Genomic DNA, 22002 nt, shown 5'->3' with positions numbered 1-22002 from the left:
CCTCAAGGGAATGAGCATGGATGTTTTGCTCTTTGAAGCAAAAACGTGATCTCGAAAGGAAAATGTATGTATTGGGAGTCCAAACGTATTCTTTAAGAGAGTTTACATGTTTTAAAATGTATTTATGTTAATCTTTTATGCAAAACACTCTTAGAGTGCCTTTGCATATTTTAAATAGCATGTAAGAGGCAAAATGTACTCTCCAAGCCTCATTACATATTTTAAAACTTGCTTTTGGAGTCAAGATGCAAAACACACTCTTGGAGTGCCTTTACATGTTTTAAAATTTGTCAAAATGATACAAATAGAGTAAAAAGTTAAAACACACTCCCAAAGGCTATTTACATATTTTAAAACTTGCATCTAAATGTCAATCCTTCATAAATGTACTCTTGGGAAGGCATTACATATTTTGAAAACATGCAATATGTAATATGTTTTTGACAATTTTGACTTTAGAAAGCTAGAAAGTGGACTCAAAATGCAATTACATGTAAAGTGGATTACATGTAAATGAGGTTTTTAATGCAAAATGGACTCTAGGAAGTCCATTGCATGCATTTTTAGTGTAAAACACACTCTTGGGGGTCCATTACATATTTACATGTAAATGGGTTAAAAGTTGCCTTTACATAACTTAAATGATCAATTAAGCACATGTTTAATTGATCTTTTATGAATATCACTTAATTGGGTCAAAAGCAATATTTACACTATATAGTTTAATTACTATGTGAAAATATCATTCAAAAAGTAATATACAATGAGATGTTTTAAATTAAAACATAAAGTAACTAAAAAATTAAATCAAACTATATAGTTAATAAAATCACTTAAGTGAAAAATTTAATAAGCAACTTAACATGAAAATATAACATGAAGTGCACTATAGTCACTTAAGTGATAAAGTAACTTAAAAACATAACATAAAGTCAATTTATATTATATTTTACAAAAAATGAATGTCAACATTAAAATATAACATGATATTTTAAAATATGCAATTGCATCTCAAGGTAACATTTTTTGGGCACTTAAGAGGTCAAATCTTTTGACCGTCAAACCGGATTAAGCCCTAAGATATACCAAAACAAAGGGTGAACCGAATGCAAGGGTTTGAGCAAAACTGAAAGACCAACAGCATTACAACATAGACTTGAAAATGCAAAAAATGACATTGAAGGCTTCAAAAATCAAACAAACCTTAATAAAATGAAAAATGAAAAAGACTTTACGAAAGGCTTCAGTAAAAGGGATCATTATATGAATTGGACTTGATAGATTGATCAAAATTCACCAATTGAATAATGAACTATCTCAAAGAAATGTGAAACTAGTTGAAAAAGTTTTGTACTATTACCTACATTTTGTGGTGACAAAATGCAAGACAACACATTTTATACAAATTTTTTTGCCGCTTAGAAAATTTGGGCTAGAATAATTATATGTCGGCCCCTGGAAAAATAGCCCCACAAAAAAAAAAAAAAAATCTTGGGGGCTACGCTTCAAAACCCCGCTCAGGGCTTGACCCGGCCCCAAACCATGCTGAGGAATTATGGCGAATGTATAGCACTTCCCTGATCAGTCACCACAAACTAATAAAGCAGGCCAACTTTTCATGCTTCCATCACAATCTAGAATTCCCTAATTGCTAATTCCAACATCATTAAAACAGATTCCAGTTTAACAAGGTACAACCTCCAAGTTTTGAACTTGGTTATTATTGTAAGAAGTACCTCATCTTATGAAAAGACCGCATCCTAGCCAGCTATAGTATTACAATAAAATCCATAATTATCAGAAACGTAGAATCTTCAAAGGCATATCAAAAGAGGTTACTCTAATATATTTATGCCCTTTCTCTATTGAGAACACATGTGCACCTTTCCGTTAGCTGCTTCACATTTCATATATCACCTATGGAGAATGTGATGTCACAAACCTGAGTATGAATAGGAATTAATAAGCTCTCCTTTCCTTGCAGAACCAAATTGCCTGCCATTGATATCTGCAAGAACAAAAACAAGGTCACATTCCAATTAAAATTAGGAAGAAAGAAGTTTCTTAAAATTTGTGCAGACTATTATTAATCCAGGAAATTCAATGAAAAACTTCTAAAAAGGTTTTGCAAGATGCTTTTGTTTTATTTCATGACTGGAAATCCTGTCTTGTAGTATGATTGTTTAAAGAAGCTCTTAAAAACCATAAATATTGACATAAAAGAGATTGACAAAAGGCACCAAAACAAATCTAACATACGCTACAACATCTGACTGGACAAGAACAAATGTTAGCATATATGTCTAAAAAATAGAAAAAAAAAATTAATAAAGTGCCCTGGTTTATGAATGGGAGAGGTCTTTAATATCCCTCTCATTTTGAACAAATCAATAATGGAATAAAAGCAATATAAAAGTGCAATTATATTTATTCTTGGGTTTGTATCATTTTATGGCACAGGAAGACAGTGGAGTTATTAGGGGAACTCTATGAACAAGTGAAACAGCATTTGCATGAAAATATAAATTAATAATGTAATGAGCCTTTCTTTTTGAAATGTCTCATTTTCTAAAAGAAGATTTGAAAAGGGAAAAGAAAAAGTGTTCTTGAAAATAAAAAACCAATTTTACTCACACAACTAGACAGCTTTGATGGGACTCAAAGTTATCACAAGACGATACAATTCAGCGCTACACATGGTTCAATAACTATTTATCACCATAAATGCCTCTTTCTAACTTTCTGGCTTATAAAGATACATGCTTTGGAAATTGTATAGTCTCTACAAGAAACAAATTTGCAACTAAGTTTTGGAAATTGTCAATATTGATGATGTGAAGTTCATTACTACTCTCTGACTTTGGGCTCACTAATAATATTGGCTGACTCTTTTCAATGACATTAATCAATTTCACTTTTGTGGTGCCAATAATACATATTGGGCTCCATTGACTCTTCATTATCAGTAATCAATAAATTATATTGCTGATGCCAGGAGGTGCATACATTTACAATTGGACCAAACCTTTTATTGTTGTGTCAGCAACTATATTGATTATATCTGCCTACATGAAATATGAAGCTTTGGCGATTGTATTGAGTGAATGTTCAATTTTGTAATGTGAGTGATAAATTAAGCACAGCAACTTCCAATTGAGTGTTTATTATTCTTCACTAGCATTAATATTCAGCAGACTTTCTTATTTGGTGATTAAACTGGTATGATTTCAATAATATGCAAGGGTTTGCAGACATATTGTTAGGAGTAGATGATTAATATTTTTAGCCTATATCGCAAGTGTGAGCAGAGCTTATATCTGCTGGTATGTGCAGATATTGTTGGTAGATATCATAAGGGTGACTATAGTACTTGATCCCTGGGTGGCTTGAGTAATTAATTCAAAGCTCGATATTATTTAGCCAAAACTATTGACATAAAGAATATATCAGCTTGTTTACTTCTGAGTATTCATCAACAGTGTAAGTTATCGTGATATGATTATCAATATTTGGCTTTTGTGGTTGTTGAAGCTGACACAAAAGATAATCAGTGATTGTTCATCGATATTTCCAGTAGGACTAGCTTGGAACATTCATCAGTGTTCTATATGTGTGGAAAACTCGTCACTAAGACATTAAGCAATTGAGTCTATTGTCATCCCTCAATATCGCTACAGGCAGAGAGTTGGTATGGAATGAGAAGCTTGCTCAGTTGTATTATGTCTAGTACCTTCAAACACAAACATCAATCATCATTGATTTAATTTTCAGACTGTTGCTAGAAGAGGTGCAAATATTTTCCTATTCTTTATGTCTTCTATGTATTTTCTAAAAGTACTGATTACAAAGACATTGAAGTTGATATCAAGCTGAAATTCATAGCTCTATAATTTTAAATTGTTGTTTGAAATTTAATCACTTTGGGTTTGCAAGCATTATTGTTATTTGAGGAAGATATTGTTACTCTTTCCTGTATCCCTACTTGGGGATATTGCTGTGGTAGAAAAGCTGGTGATCTTGTCAGCCTGTCAAGAAGATTCAGAATTTGTATTGAAGCCTAGCACCTAGTGATAGACAGTGGTTGTTACTTCGATTTTGTGTACACCACCACCCCCACCCCCCTTTTGCTCTCCCTTAATGTTGGTACTTCATCTGTGTCTTATCATTTTACTCTCCTTACCCTCATGATGGATCATAGAGTGTGATTCAAAATGTTGATGGAAAAAACACTAACCCAATCTACCGAGAAAACAATTGCAATAATATCTATGAATTGTGGAAACTTGATATCACCAATCTTAACAAAAGTCAGAGCAAGCTTACCTATTGTTGGACTTGCGATTGCAAGAGCAGATGTATAACATGTTTCATCATTTCTTGGTCACAATTAGAGGGTCTCATGATAGAGAGATGATTGTGACCACAAAGAACATTACAATCTTGTGAATTGAGGAGGTGGCTATTACATCCCAACGTATCTCATTCATCCTATGGATTCTTTGTAAGCAAGAATGTGTCCCTTCTACTGCTACTCATGGATTGATCAATAATGTAAGTGAACAATGTGAATAGAAATTGGAGCCTTACTTGCATAAGGATAAGGAAATTGATAGGCTACATAACATAACGAGCTCTAAGAAAGGTGAAGCCATGTTCACAAGTTCATTTCAGCCATATGAAGACATGAACAAGCAAGAACCAACTATTGCACCTTCATGTGGAGAACACATGAAGAAAATGTTCACATGGAGTTTCCGAAAACAGCATTGGGTGACCAGCTAAGAGGTATGAGTTCTACTAATGTTCATTTGCATCTTATTGGTGGTAATCTATTTGTGATTTGGATAGTGAGGGTGTTCATCCACATGGAAGATATATAAAAAATCGTCATTTAGTGAGATTGATTTCTCTTGTTTCATATACATGATTACATTGGAAGAGTACTTGCTAAGATAATATGAGATATGTTGTGTCTTAGTGAGCTGATTGCAGGAACCACGAGGCTGTCTAACAATAAGATCCTACAATTTGATAATGTTTCCTTTGTCATCAATACTTCACCATGGAATCGATTTGAGGCAAAGATCATATCTGCCATGGAGATGCAAGATTGGATCAGTCCTAGAATAGCTAAGGCAGCCCGAAGCTGTGACTTTCAGCCTCATAAACTGGCACTTGTTAAAAATACAATAAGGGGTGACAAAGACATTTTCAAGGGGACATAATTCTGATTTCATAAATTAACCAGCAGTCCCTTGTCATCAAATGAGCATTAGATTGAGGACGGAAAGGAGTGAATTAATAAACATGTGGTGAAAGTTGGAAATGTGAATTGCCCACTGGCTGGTCATGAGAAGTCGCATCCCTTGAAAGGACAATTCAGGCTAGATGAAGACATTATACCCATCGAATAATGTCAGATTATTTGTGGAAAGGGCAAGAAGGAAAACTATTTCACACCTACAAGTTCTTAGAGAAGCTATGGTTATGATGAAATCAGATTCCTACAGTTACTTGCAGCTAAAGAACATCTCCTTCAATGCAATAAGATCCCAATGTGTTGAGAAGAAAAGAAGCTTAAGTACATAAGCTTATCTTTAAGCTTAAAGTTTCCTTGGACTCCTTGAAGGATACTCAAATGGCCTCTCTAAAATCTGAAAATAATGCTAACGAGCTTAGTTTGGAGTTGAGCTAAACACATTCTTCAATCATACAAACATCTTTTGCAGCCGTGCCTACGGAAGGGGGAAATAATGCAAGAATGGTAGACATTAAGCAAATGGTATTTAGTTTGCAATCATTTAGAAGGTACATGTAATTTTCAGTTGGATGCTAGCAATGATCCAAAATGAAAGAGATATTGTGTTTTGACATCTCATTATGAGGAGGGTGATTTCTTGATTGGGTGTCATACTGCCCTAAAACCAGAAGTTCAGATTTTCTAATTGTTGACAATGATTTCTTGATTGAACTTGATGCTGCCCTAAACTCATAAATTAGGAATTCTAATTGTGGACAGCAGCACTTCAGTTGATATCCATGAGGCGGATGGTTTTTGGTGGGTAGACACTTTGCGACAGCTAAAATCAATGACACGCCTATGAACATGACGCCCAAGAGGATGGAAGTTGGAATCAAGCTTGTAGCATGTGATTTTCAGTTAGAGACATCACTTGGAGCAGCATCTTGTCTATCTTCACCATCTTGAGACTGTTCAAAATCAATCTATACTAGGCTTGAAGGAGATCCAATTCATAGCTGAAGGACTTGATGAACTAAAAAATACCCTAGACTCCGACTCAAGTCATTCCCCGAGGGTGTGAAAACTTGAAAATTGCTGTAATCTAGACCCCAAAGACCATCTATACCTACAAGAAAACAAAAAATAGGGGGTCCCCATTTGCAATGGGGCTATGGTGTGAGAACCTCACAACATCTAGCACCCACTCAAAGAAACGTCTCTGAACATTTCAAGGATAAAACTCATTTTGTACCAAGAAACTTTAATCAACTCCATTTTCACCTATCAAGCAACTAGGAAATGCACTCAAGATGGAAGAAACCACAAATTGAGCTAAGATCCTTCATCTTGATTACGTATGTGTGCAAATGATTCATTCCTCACTCAACAAGAACCTAGAAAGCTTCTTAGATGAATTGAACTTTGATATTTTGATATCCTTACTCCAAAAGCATCTTGTATAGAGTCTCACTGCCAGCCAGGCATCCATAGCCCCGGCAAGGTTATAGTTGTGGTTCACCATGAACATTGCCCTACCTTTAGTGATTTTCATTGGGAAGCACCAATAGAGGTATTTGTACACCTCGAACCAAATTGTCTTTCTTTCTTTCTTGTATTTCCTTCTTCAACTCTTGATATTGCTTTTCTTTCATTTCAATCTTTTGTTTGGCTTAGAAGCAATGAAGCTTATATAGGGTTTGGAAAACCATAGTGATGCTAAAGCAAATGTATGTAATAACCCCAACCAATTATAACTTCAACAAACACCAAATTCTTTTATAATTCAGTTGTTTGACATTTTGTCAAACACTTTGCAAACAAGCTTTGATACCTCTGTAATGAGCCTTGCTGGCTGTCAAACAATTTGTGATGAAGAATTGATTCTTTTTTTTGTTTTTGATGTTTTGCAATTTTTGATACAATAATATAGCAGCAAGATAGAAGATATTGCAATAATAATTTGAACTCAAATGTTTGGATATTACATAGGGAATATACAACTGAAAATTCCAGATTTTAATACCAATTTAGATATTGAGTCTTTTTACAAAATATCAACAACTCAGTTAATAAAATATCCCTTATTATCTAAATCAACAATACCCATTAAAAATAGAAGTTACAGTCCATGAACTTACATGTAGACATGCTTTGAAGACCCTCTAAAATGAAGACTAGCAGCAGCAAAAGAATTCTCCAACAAACAAATGCAACTGCAGCTATGTTGCTCCCAAAGTGCAAATAGCAAATAATGCCCGACAACAGATATAAACGGTGCCCAACCAACTCCAAATTAACCAGCACACAATTTGATATAACAATTCCAGCGAATGCCTTCACAAATTCCAAAACAATCTCCAACAACAAGAAAAATTAAACTTCTCCTTAGCAACAGTTAATATAGAAGGAGAAAAATGCAATTGTATACCTTAGCACAATTGCAAATGCAATCCTCAAAATTGAATCTACAATACTTTAGTTGTAGATCTCAAACCCTTATACTTCAGCAAGGGCACAAAATTTTAGAACTCAAAAGTGTCACAAAGACAACAAGAGAAAAATAATATTAGATCGGATGCCTTACTCATCGAATGGGCTCATATTTACAATTTCCAAGTGGCACAAAGTTTCCCAAATGAACCTCACTTAAGAAGCTTCCCACACACAACATTAAAATATAATAAAGTGTCATTACAACTAATTTATTAATTGCTTTTGGCTCCGAAAATGACCTTTTCCACCATAACTTAATATTCTAACACGTAAGGCCACTGTTTTCTTGTTCCTACGATTTAAAACTTTTCGTCCCAGTTCCAATGAGCTATGATACTGAGGTGACCAACCAACAACAACAAAAAATGGCAACCTCGGCGTATTTAGATGAATAATAATAATTCACCCCTCTTGCGAAAACAACTGAAGAAGCATTAGAATCGAAATGTGACAACACCAAAGAGATCTTGATGATGAAAGATGATGCATGAACCTAACAGGGTGACTTACTATAAATAGACGCTCCCTCTGTTTACCATACAGGTAAAGAAAATGAATGCATACAGACAATAAACACGAACAGCAGAATTATATTCGCAATAGTAGATGAATGATGCTTTACAATGATCCCAAACGGGATATAAATACTACCGCTGAACCTTCCCGAAAGAGTCCGTCGGCCACAAATATTCTATCCGCTACAAACTATTTACCGACGACGTCGGCTACAGAATACAAAAACACCGCCGGACATCACCCCGTCGGCTACAGAATACAGAAACACCGCCGGACATCACCCCGTCGGCTACAGAATACAAAACACCACCAGACATCACCCCGTCGGCTACAGAATATAAAACACCGACGACCATCATTCTGTCGACTACAGAAACACCGCCGGAACCATCCAGTCGGCTGACACCATCCCCCCAAAAAGAAAAGTCGTCTCCGGACGACAATTACAAAATATCTGAGACAAATTAACAAACAAAATATATCAGCAGAGTGACTACAACAAGAAAAATCTGCTTCTGTCACATCGCTTCACTTCGTCTCGTGCCTATAGCCTCTGCTAACACAATAGTGTCTCCTGAAGCTGACCTTGATAGCCACCTGTGCTGCTTTCTCTGCTTCCAACACTGGGTCCACTAAGCTAAGTGTCGCTACACTGCCTCCAACTAAATGATTAGCTCCTCCTGAGCTCTCTATGCATCCACCAAGACAGTCTCCCAGCCAACACCTACTCCTAGTGCCTCCGGTACACAGAAAGTCCATGCCTGCAGCCACTTCTATCATTTTCTGCCGATTCTGCACTCTTTCTGGCAACCACGGATGCGTCCCCTTTCCTTTGGCATCATCTATAACTCATTCCAAGCAACTTGAATCTGTCGTCGTTTTTTTTTTTTTTTTAAATTATAGCCATCAAACTAAATTCAATTCATGTTACAGAGCATCTGTACAACTCGAGACAGATTGCAACTCTTCAGCAGTTGCCAAACTGTCGCTATTTGGAGCTCACCCATGTCAAAAATTCGGCCATGATTAGGCGGCAAGCCGTATGAAACAGTCAAAAACCGAAATTTGAAGCCCCTTTCTTGAATCTCACTGTTAGCAGTGAAGAAATGCTTGAAGTCTTTGCACGATTCTATCTCCTTCTCGCAGCGAATGGCAGAAAAAGCACGCTTCTTCTTTTATTTGGCTCTGCTTCCCCACGTAGAAGTCTGGCACGACCAAGTTCCAAGCCCGCAGACCTTTCCTTTCACCGGCGGAGGGAGTTATAAGTTTGGAAGAAATGATTATAAGCCCGCAGGGCTTTCTTCAGCGGAGGACTATCCCAACTTTATGCCCGCGGACAGCTGCCCGCGGGGCTTTCTTCGGCAGAGGACTATCCCAACTTTATGCCCACGGACAGCTGCCCATGGGGCTTTTAACAACCCGCGGACAGTCTGTCCGCGGGGACATTCTTTTGTTACTCCCGTGGACGGCCATTGTCCGCGGGGTGTCTAACTCTGCCCGCGGACAGGCTGTTGCCCGCAGGGCTTTTCAGTCCGCAGGCCTTTCTGTCCACAGGGCCCCCAAAAATTTTTTTTTTTTTTTTTTTTTTTTTTTTTATATAAATTTTTTTTTCAAATATTTTTTTTTTTTTTTAAAGAAATCAAATAACAGAGGTACCTCCATTTCGCCTCCAGGCGTCGCCATTCTGCAACAACAACGGAGTCAACTGGCCATCCTGTGACAGCGACGGAGTCTTCCTGGCACCATATATTTTGAATTTGGGTCTGTTGACTGCCGGAGGTACCTTCTGCCCATTCAAAGTTGATAATCTGATCACTCCATTGTCGCTGACCTTCCGAATCTGATATGGTCCAACCCATCTGCCCTTAAACTTTTCCACTTTCATTTCATTCTGACCGTCGTACGCCTTACATTTGTTTTGTGCCACCTCCGTTGCCTACTGTGCCTACAGTCGTCACGCAACTAGATTATTTCATTGCTGTCGGTGCCCTTCCACTAGTTTTATGCTGCAGTGTAACCTTTTCTTTCCGCACGATCTATTCACCATGTACCGGACAGTGGGATCTTTCGTTTTTCTGTGTTCAAACTGTATGTTCTTCCCCTCAGCTTCAGCCATGGCAGCTTTTCCTTCTTCTGCTTCCCTGCATTCCTCCGGACATTCATTTTCCTATGTTTTGTCACGTTCGTCGACCGTTAACATATTGCAACTCGAAAACAGTTCGTAGTCTTCTATCTGCCAATGGAACAGGCCTTTCACCGAGTCCAAGTCGTCGTCATTCGATCCTCCATCAAGTCTCAATACTCCCTCTTCGTCTGGTTCCATTCTCCTCTTTGCTTCGTCGTCACTTTCGACGTCACTCTCTGAATCTGACGATGATGCCTCCTCACCGACCATTTGTGTATGCAGGTCAATTGTGAATCTTTTGCCTCCGTGCTCCATTGATAGGGTATTTCGTTTCCAATCATGTTTTACTCTTGCTTGCACCAACCAATCCCGTCCCCGAATAGCATCATATCCTTTTCTTTTTAATGGAATGACCACAAAATCCAATAAAAATGGTTACGTACCAATTGTTACCGGTTGCGCTTTCAAGATTCCCAACGGTTTGATCCCGTGCTGGTCTGCCATGAGCAATTGAAATGTAGGTGGCCACAGCGTCGGCTTCCCCAACTTCTTCCAGGTATCCTCCGGTAAGACATTCACGCCGGACCCTCCATCAACAATTGTCTCTGTCAAAACATTTCCCAAAATCCCCATCTCGACGACCGCTGGATGCCGTCCGGATGTGAGTGCCAGTAGCATTGGGTCTGTTGTCATCACTTCCCTACTATCCCTTCCTGTGTCCTTCGGTGCTTTCAGGAACGGTGTATGATTCAGAATGGTCGTCCGTAACTGGGGGATTATGAGGAGGTCACTTATCTTGACAGGTATCTCCGTTTGTAAGATCTGTCGTACAATGTTTTGTTATGCGAAGTTCCTTGCCAAGGTGCCGATGATATCCTTCAACTGAGATGTCCCTACCGACAATGCCTTTGCAATGTCCGCCTGCACTTCCCCCACTTTTCTCTTTTCCTCTGCTTGCCTCCATGTAATTGCCAGAACCTCCTCCACATCCGTGCCAACAGTGATCAAGTTTACTCCAACCTTTGGACACTTGGAATCTTCGTGATCGCCGGGTCCGCACCATCTGCATAATAATTTCAGTGTGTTTGCCGCTGTACAATCCCGCGCAAAATGACCCCACAAATTACATGCTCGGCATTGAACGATCGGTCGTCCGTTTGCATCATACTGAGTTCGACTTCGGCTCCCATTATTATTGTTATTGTTCACATTGTTATTATGCCCTCTGCTATTATTCCTGTATCCTCCAGATGTAGCACCGGCGGTATTCGTGTTTCTGCTACTACCCGACGGGGAAGCCTCCTGTGTGAGAAGCACCTTCGGAGATCCTCTTGTCTTCATGTTAAAGGGGCAGTCTTTTGTCGAATGTCCCATGATCTGACAGATGTCACAGAATTGGTTTTTTGGACATGATTCTTTAGTATGGCCGTCGGTCTTACATTCTGTGCACCACAGTTCACTTCCTTTTGGCTCCTTCTGCATATTTTTAAACTTCTTCATCATGCGAATCATATCCTTCTGTAAGGCCCGAACTTTCTTGCTGCTGCCTTCGTCATCGCTGCTATCATCTCCGGCAGGCTCATCGTCATCAGAATCAGATGAGCTAGTTTTCTTCTTCTTTGTCTTCTGTTCACTTTCACGATTCAGTGCTCTGTTATACGCGTCCACATACGACGACGGTGGCACAATTTTCATTTTCCTCCGCAATTCCGATCGTAGGCCGTCCACGAACCATCTTTTCTGCAATCCGTCCACCGGCTTGCTTTCCATTTTGTTTATTAAGTCTTTTAATCTCCTGGCATAGACACGGACAGTTTCGTGCTTCCCCTGTTTGGTATTGAAAATCTCTGCTACGATCTCATTATCATCCCGCAAGAGTTTAAATTCCGCCAGGAACTCCTTTTTAATGTTATCCCAGCTATTTAGCTTTTGTGGATCCATATCCGAAAACCAATCAATCGCCACACCCCGTAGGGTTGCCGGAAATTGCCTGACCCATTCGTTGGCATCTGTGATTCCATTTGCCCGCCAGATCGTCTCACATGTCTTACAATGTCGGATGGGGTCGACTGTACCATCGCCTTCAAATTTTGGCAGCTTCTCTTTGGGTCCCGCCATCACCACACTGGAGGTCTGCACGGTCGCACCGGAGGTCTGCACTGTCACACCGGAGGTCTGCACTCCTACACCGACAGTCTGAACTCCCACACCGGCGGTCGGCACTCCCACACCGGCAGTCTGAACTCCCACACCGACAGTTTGAACTCCCGCACCGGAGGTGTCGACAGCTGCGAACTTTGGTGAAGAAGGATCCTCTGAAATTGTTTCCCGCGAAAGTCTATCTCGGACAAAGAGGTCACTCCACGCTCGTGCTCCCTCGGTACTGCGAGCCGTGCAAGTTGATGCTCTCCCGTCGGAATTTTCTTCCCTCGGCGAACACAAATTCAAGAACTCCTCCCGTGCTTCTTCCACCAATTCCACCTGCTGCCGAGTCTCTTCCAACAATTCCTCTGCGCTTCTGTTTCCGTCGGCAATCTTCTGAAATCTTCGTCGGCGTTCGGCTTGCTGTGCCAGAATTAAATTCTCCTATGCAGTACGGATTCCATCTTTTCCCTTCTCCTTATTCCGATCCTTGTTAAGCTGATTTGGCATTAATCTTCATTCCTCCCACCTTCCAGATTCATAAGGCAACGGTGCCAAATGTTTACCTTACAGGTAAATAAAATGAATGCATACAGACAATGAACATGAACAGCAGAATTATATTCGCAATAGTAGATGAATGATGCTTTACAATGATCCCAGACGGGATATAAATACTACCGCTGAACCTTCCCGAAGGAGTCTGTCGGCCACAAATATTCTATCCGCTACAAACTATTTATCGACGACGTCGGCTACAAAATACAGAAACACCGCCGGACATCACCCCGTCGGCTACAGAATACAGAAACACCGTCGGACATCACCCCGTCGGCTACAGAATACAGAAACACCGTCGGACATCACCCCGTCAGCTACAGAATACAAAACACCGTCGGACATCACCCCGTCGGCTACAGAATATAAAACACCGACGACCATCATTCCGTCGACTACAGAAACACCGCCGGAACCATCCAATCGGCTAATACCCTCCAAGATTCTTGGAGTTCAAACTGGAAGCTCAAAATAAAAATTGAGAGCATCCTCCAACTCCTCTAACTCAACTGAGCTCATCGGAACCAACAAATTGACTTACAATAGATAGTAAGTCCCTCAAACAAAGCCAAACACACCATAGGCTACTAGAAAGCCTATAACCACATCACTAAGACCCTCAAATCCCACTATCAGCTCACGAGGGTCATGATGTTGAACTGATCTAGCCAACTGGAACCTGCTAAAAATGGGGATATTATAGTGAATGAATTTCATAGATTCTAACTTCACTTCGAAAACGCCCAAAAAACTCCGAGCAATTAAGTATGAGTAAATGTTGTAATCAAAAACCACAAATACCCAAAAACACAACTACGACCCAATCCAAATTTAGAAAAAAATCTTTTTGAAAGATAAGCCTATTAGGAACAATCTCCAATTCAAAGGAACCTCACAAAGAGATATCAAGAAATAAACCAAACAAATCTACTAGAAAAATACCAATGTGTTGTATGACGCCTTGCCCTTCGCACAAATTGGAATCCACAAACTAATCTACCCAAACCAAACACCTAGACTAAAGCAAACAAAACAACAAAGCAGATGACCACTTGGATCAAACAGCTCAAGGCAAACCTACAAACTAACTCTCTAAGGAAAGCTAGACAACTAAAGACTGACCAAACCAACTAGCTGAGCCACTAAACAAATCTCAAGGCAAATTAGCTTCCTAGCTCTTTAAACAACTAAATTAACTGGCAAAAAGGATATCTACATTATCCCTCGCTCAAGACAAACCTACTCTAAGCTATGTACAAGAGGCTAAATGGATGACACTCAAAAGGCTGAAATATACACTTGACCAAATGTGGTTTTTCAAAATGTTCAAGAGTGGCAAGGTTTGGGTGTTGTAATCACCCAAAAATGGTCATCCTGACTTTGAGCCCCCTTTCTAGCATTTTTGCTTAATTTATCCCTTGCTTATTCTTGATCAAATCATCACTTTTCTATTTATTCGATTATAACCTATGGTTTGACCACTTTGTCCTAAGTATTTTATTTAATTGAAAAGAACTTGCTCCGTTTTAATTAAATAAAATCCCCACTTATCCTAAGTGTGCACATGAAAAGCATTATTCTTATTTTTTAAATAAAATAAAAAACCTTTTGTATCATGAAGGGCACACTTTTCTATTTGAGAGGGATCTTTATTTTTAAAATAGCTTTAATTCTCCTCAACACATCTTTTGCCTCTTAAGCATCATCGTTGATCTTGCTTACGTGAGATGCTTGTGCACGTGGATCACTCAAGATGCATTCTCCACCCTAAAAGTATGTCTCTTTGGCCTCTAAATTTCTACCGTCCATTTATCTTTAAAAGGAGCCTCTCTCCTTATTCTCTCAATCTTACACTCTCATGCTATTGTTATGCTACAGGTTTTCTTGGTGACTTTGGAGCTCTGAAGGACAAAAAGCATTCATCTTGAACTTGCATTCTCATACTTGCATTAGCTTATGTTTCCTTATTGTAATGTCCCCTCTTCCGGATTAAATTTGAATGCTATAACTTGCAACCATTCGTCAGTATAATGTAGAAAAATTGTATGTGAAACACATTAAAAATATTGGATTAAGTAAATATTAATCTAAATACTACCCATACAACCCTTCCTGATCCTTTGGAAGAGATCCTTTTGAAACCACCTAACCCTCTGGTGAGAATTGTATCTCGATTAGGTAATTATCACATAAAGAATGTTTTCCTTAAGCCTTTGTGTCATATGCATATGTTTGACCACAACAATATATATTGTCTCTAAAAGACTCTACAAATCTCTCTCTAGGTTACAATTTGGAATCCCGACATTCAATCAAGAATGTCCTCTAATCTTTGAGTTCTCTTAAAAGAAACTCAAGTTTCTAATGAATGCCCTCTACCAAGTTCTTACTTGATCTCTATGAGAACTATAAAGTTCCAATCCCAATCCTTGATCTTGATAATTTTATCTACCAAATGATTCATATTTATTTAAGAAATAAACATATCAAATGAGCATGCCTCTAGTTCCCTTTAGTTTTTCATTTTATAATCCTTCATAGAATATATATTACTTCAATTTCTAACATTCAATATATACTAGTTTAGTTTCTTTACTTTCTTTATTCTAATGTAGTTCAACTCTCTTAGAAATAATTATTTTTTAATCTTCCCATATTGTATTTATCATCTGTCCTTTTCAAAGAGTTGCAAACCTTCATTATCACAATCCTTTTGAAAAGTCACAACCCTTCATAATCTTTTAAATGCTTCGAAAAGTCACAACACTTCATAATCAAAGTCCTTTGAAAAGTCACAACACTTTATAATCGCAATACTACCAAAAAGTTACAACACTTCATAATCACAATACTATCAAAAAGTCACAACCTTTAATAATCAGAACCCTTTTGAAAAGTCATAACTCTTCTTAGTCAAAATATTTTTGAAGAGTCACAACCAATCATAATTACAACCCTTTCAAAGAGTCACATCCTTTCATCATGAAAATATTTGAAAAAAGCCATTTGTTTTCTTCTCATTTCTCTTCTAATAATCCTTCTTTAACTCTTCTCTTCTTCTCCTCTTCCCTCCTCTTTAAAATGAACTCTCCTCCCTTTTATATCTTAATTTTAAAGAGTCACGTCTTTTTATTACATCTCTTGAATTTTTATTAGATTTAGTTAATTTACATTATATTATTTATTTACTGATCTATTTTATATTTATTATCATTTATTATTAAATCTTATTTAGAAAGATAACATACTTTCTACAATATTCTCTTGTATTTAATTTTATTTATTTATTCATTGTAAATTTAGTATTATTTAATTATTTTAAATATTATACTAAATATTATTTTATTGGTAATATATTATATATGTTATTTTTATTTCTTATTTCTATACTTGAATAAGATTTTATTATCATTATTTATTTAATTATTATTAAAAATATATCTTAAAATGGGGACATGACACTTATGCTCTAGAACAGATCACATAGCTTAATCAGGAACGCTTTGTAATACTTGCATTCTTGTTAGTTTAGCTTGCATTTGCATCTCTCATTTAGCTTACATATGTTTACCGTACTGGTAAAGAAATCAACGCATACAGACAATGGAACAAAATAGCAGAATTATATTCGCATATGCCAGACATACATTATGCTTCATAAGATGAATGATAGAAGATGCTTTACAATGATTCCGGACGCGATATAAATACTATCCGCTGAACCTTCCCGAAGGAGTCCGTCTGCCACAAACATTATGTCCGCTACAAACTATTTGCCCGTCGGCCACAGAATACAAAACTACTGACGACAATCAACTCCGTCGGCTACAGAAATACCGACGACAATCCAGTCGGCTGACATCATCCCCCCCAAAAAGAAAAGCCGTATCCTGACGACTAACAAAATTAGGAGACAACGTGTAGACAACAAAAGAAACACTAGAGAGAAGGAGGAGGCGTCCCAGAAGAGTGTTGCTGACAACGTAACTCATACACCTGCTCTGTCCTGATGCGCAAATCTGTTTGAATCTGTGAATTAACCTCGACGGCCTCCTTTAGAAGAAGCGCAGCATCCATAGCCTGCCTCCTGGCTAACTGCAACTCGTGCTCAACCGCATCCTTATCCCATACAGCCGCTTCCAAATCTCGGATAGCCACGTCCTTATCCTGCACAACTACTGCCATATCCCTCAATAGTGCTGCCCACTCCGCTGCCCATGCTGCCTGTTGGTCGGCCAAGTCCATGGCTAACTTTTCTCTTGCCTCCCTCTCCACCGCCAGAGATTTTTGAGATGCAATACTGTCCGCTGCCCTGTCCGCCTCCGCGTGCCGCCGAGCATAGTAAACCTCCTTGTACAATGCCACAATCTCATGTGCCAGCTTCATCAGAGGGGTGTTACTGGGTCCAAACTCCGGCTCAGTAGCCCAATCTGCCAACATCCTAGTTGTCTCCACCACCGGCCAACCCCTATCTACAAAACAAGTCTGAAATCGTCGAGGACAAACCCCACAAATATATGCTCGAATCAAATGCCACGCTCTCCGCTGAGTCAGAGCCTGAATTGCCACATCGTGTCCCTTCTTCAACGCAAACTTCATAGTGCTGAGGTAATCCCGGCACCTATCCTCATCCGACCCGTAATCCTCCTTGGCGAAGTCCTCCAATAACCATTCCGCATCACTCTTCTCCTCCTCATCAGCGGGAGCCATGCCCACATCCGGTGCCGCCTCCTCTGCTATCAGCGCAACCACGACATGTGGCATTCACTCGTCCTGAAGCTGAGACTCTGGTACTGTCGGTGATGTTCCTGAACACCTAGGAGACTGAATGGACGGACCCCGCTTGGCAGGAGTGAGTCGGAACTACTGCCTCAAAAACACACTAGCTCTATCCATCACCTCCGGTTGGTCTGACTGCACGAGCTCCATGTTCTCCTCCGGTACGGGCTGGGCTGACTCGGCCTCTGCTAAAAAAAGATGCAAAACAGTGACAACTGCATCACAATCAATGACATCCAACCGAACCTGAGGCTCAAGCTTCGGCGGTGGCAACTGTGCTCTCTGTGAGACTGCGACAGTAACGACATCTGGTTGTGAAACTTGCTCCGCTAGTACAACTAGAATCACCTCCGCTACAACTGTCGGCAATATCTTGGCGACTATCCGCGGGACAACATTTGTCACTATTTGTGGGAGAACTTTTGTCGCTGTCCGTGGGACCATCTCCGTCATTATTCGTGGGACATCTGCCTCCGCTAGAGGAGTCATGAGGACCGGGGCATGGCGCTGGCCAAACGGCAGAATGACTGTCGGAAAGGTAGTCAAGTGCGTTGAAGTTGATAGCTGAGGAGGGGTAAAGAATGTGGGCCCACTACCCGCTGCCTCACTGCCAACTTCCGCCAAAGTGCTCTCCTCCTCTTCCACGGACTCAGCCCCGTCACTCACCGAAGTGCCCTCCCGTCCACTATCTATCTCTCCGGAAGCATCCAGTTCACGGAATACTTTCTTGTGGTCTGCTGCTAATCCTCCCGTATCCAAGTGTCGCCAATAGAATATGGGAGGCTCCCCGTCTGCCAACTTGCCCCTTGGAGGACCCTCAAAATCATCCAGTGGAATCTGGCTAGCTCCAACCTCCAAAAACAGCCCAATGGGATGGAGCGGCATAAAAAATGTTCGCTGCTGAAGGGTCATAAATTCCTCCATCCTATCAGCCAGGACTGAGGCCCAATCATATACCACTCCCTGCATGATACCATTCATAAACACAACCTGCGGCAATGCTATATCTGAAGCTTGAGTGGCACCTGTCAACCTGCTCTTGATGACGTCCATGATGCATTGCCAGTGACCCTCCCGAATAAAGTCCCTACGAAGCCCTCTGCACTTTGACCCCTGAACTGCTGCATCCCTCTCCACGGGTGTAAGATCCCGGTACACTAGATCTATCCAATGCTCCTTCCGTTCCCGTGAGAGTTTATGATTCTTGATTTCCACTTTCCTCCCCTCGGGGCCAGAGTTGCCGAAAACCCTAGTGAAATCTCTAAGTTTAAAGGACACCGTCATCTGCTGCTTCTTGTACAAGAATGTACTTGTTTTGCTCCGGGCGCTATATGTCTTTATCATGGTGCGCAATACTGATTCGAACAACCGGATAGAGAAGATGGGAAGCTAGATGGCCCAATGTACCTATGCCCGCATCAGAATCTACTTAATCTGGTCTGCCTCCGAGGTCTCTTGCCACCACCTCCGGCATTCGCTCCCACTAAGACTCTCAAACTGGATGGTGAGATAAGTGAATTCCTCCTTGGTCTTCTGCTTCTTGCTACTAGAACTCAATGGGCCTGCAACTCGAATCCCCGATGCCAAAACTCTTGAATTCTTTTCCATATTTGCTGCCAACTGACTCTTCCACGGCTTTTGCTTGCCTGCTGACTCCATGCAAAAATGGCTTATTTCTCCTTATATGTTTCCTCCGTCCGTTACAAAAAATCTCACCCCCAATGCCTCGAACTCACCTTTCCCACGGACCGTTACGGCAGCAGATAACTATTGGAGGAATCCGACCTCAAATGAGAAACTCAGGCAATTCTTGGGGTAGTGAAAACAATCAAACCGTCTCTTCCTTCGAATTTCCTCCCTGCAACCACGATACTATCTCGACATGCAATATCAAAACCTCCAATCCCGTTTCTTCAGCTATTACATCTCATGGGCATGGCCGAGTGAGATCCTTCAAGAAAAGAACTGAATGCATTTAGAGAGAATGCAGCATAGCGAAGAGTTCATGAACTCTCAGCTAACCCGGCCCTTTAAGCTTCCTTGGGCAAGATGGTGACCCTCTTGGCATGGATGTCACAGAGGTTGGTGTCCTCAAAGAGCCCCACCAGGTAGGCCTCTGATGCCTCCTGCAGTGCAGCCACGGCAGAGCTCTGGGAGCGCAGATCCGTCTTGAAGTCCTGTGCGATCTCCCTCAAGGCAACTATGCCCGGCCTGAATCTGTGCGGTATCTTCACTCCCCCTGTCGCCGACGCAAACTTCCTTGCTCCTTTCATTGCGAACTGCTACCGGGCAACCTTTCCCCTGCATTATTCAATTGTCTTCCCTGCGAAGTTGGCTGGCAGCGAATAACCAGTAAAAGGAAAAAGAACGCCGCTTTTTGTTTTTTGTTTTACAGCCCCGCGGAGTGCTTCCACAGACAGGAGAATGGCCGTGGGGCAATCTCCTACGGAGATGTGCCCGCAGGCCATCTCCCGCGGAGAGTTGCCCACGGGGCATTCTCCCACGGCTGCTTTTTTTTTTTTTTTTTTTTTTTTTTTTTTAAATATGTTTTTAAAATACATATCTCCTCAAATTGGAGCAAAAGCCTCACAGTTGTTTACTGCTGACCAGGAACTCATGTCATCATTGGGAGATGGTGATAGCGACAATACCTTCCGAGCGTGGTATATTTTCAACTTGGATCCATTAACCGACTAAGGCACCTCCTGTCCGTCCAACGTCGATAGTTTGATTGCTCCATTGTCGCCAACCTCCCGAATCTGGTATGGTCGAACGCATCGTACCTTGAACTTCCCTAGTTCTATTTCATTGCGACTGTCGTATTTCAATACGAACTGTCCCAACTGAAATCTGCTACATTTCAGATGCTTATCATGCTAGACCTTGCGTCTGTTCTGTGCCACTTCCGTCGCCCATTGTGCCAATAATCACTTCTCCTCCAGCTTATTCAGATTGTTTAACCGCTCTTGTAAGCTTTCGTCGTCATCCAACTTGTTTTCCAACACTATTCGCACACTCGGGATCATGAATTCCGCTGGAACTACTGCTTCCTATCCAAACATTAACTGAAATGGTGTGTGCCCTGTCGTCACTTTGTACGTCGTGCAGTAAGCCCACAGCGCGGCAGGTAAGTTTTCCTCCCAATCAGCACCTTCAACCGCGCAAGATTTGTAGATGATGGATACCAAGATTTTATTGGTGGCCTCCGCCTGTCCGTTTGCTCTTGGATAGTACGGACTCGACAGTGAATGATAAATCTTAAACTGAGTGGTGAGCAATCGGATAACATGATTCACAAAATGCCCTCCCCTATCACTTGTTAATTGCAACAAGATTCCATACCTGGTAATGATCTGTTCATAAATAAATTTCGGTGCTGACGGCTGAGTTATCTGGTAACGCACATTCCTCCGCCCACTTGGTCAGGTACTCTGTTGCAACGATGATGTACCGGCACCGTCGAGTCTTGCTCACCCTCAGTGGTCCAATAAAATCTAATCCCCACCGCTCAAAAAGTTCCTGCGCATAGGAGGGATTAAGTGGCATGAAATCTCTCTTCAGTGGTTTCCCAGTCCATTGGCAAGTGTCACAACCGACGAACCATTCTCGCGCATCGTTGTACACCGTCGGCCACCAGAGACCTGCGAGCAATATCTTCCGTGCAGTGGTGTCGGGCCCCATGTGTCCTCCAGCGAGACCCTCATGTGCTTCTTTTAACACCTGCAGTATCTCCTCTTCCAACACACACGAAGAATATGATCCGGCCCCATTTTGTAGAGCAATCCATTGATCAATTGAAACGTGCGACTCCTAATTATCAACTTGCGCCTATCATTTCGTGACATCCCAATGGTAAACTGTCCTGTTGACAGGTACTCGCCGATACTCCTGTAACATTTCGATAGTACCCCAATCTGAAACAGCTACGCGTCAGGAAAGTCGTCATTCACACCCTCCGCTGGTTCCCCTGTTTTGATCCATGACAGGTGGTCAGCACTGACATGTTTCTTTCCTGGCCGGACAATGATTTTGAAAGTAAATTCCTGCAACAGGAGTAGCCATCTGCTGATCCTCCCTTGGATGACAAGTTTATTAATCATGTACAACAGGGCCTGGTGATCAACATAGAACACAAACGGTGTAGCGA

At 40.7% G+C, this 22002-nt stretch overlaps 1 protein-coding gene across 1 annotated transcript in view; it reads right to left on the bottom strand.

Moving 5' to 3' along the window:
• The window catches only part of LOC149530903 (uncharacterized), a 266245-nt gene that overhangs the window by 214064 nt on the left and 30179 nt on the right, over positions 1-22002 (bottom strand). Inside the window, exon 3 of the mRNA XM_089810481.1 lies at positions 1943-2008. Coding sequence (XP_089666607.1) covers positions 1943-2008 — 66 coding nt within the window. The remainder of the gene's footprint in view (positions 1-1942; positions 2009-22002) is intronic.

Source organism: Cupressus sempervirens, chromosome 11 (genome assembly GCF_028749045.1).
Source record: "Cupressus sempervirens isolate cs-2001-9-10 chromosome 11, ASM2874904v1, whole genome shotgun sequence".
Lineage (NCBI taxonomy): Eukaryota > Viridiplantae > Streptophyta > Pinopsida > Cupressales > Cupressaceae > Cupressus > Cupressus sempervirens.
This window is presented reverse-complemented; position numbering and strand designations above follow the sequence as displayed.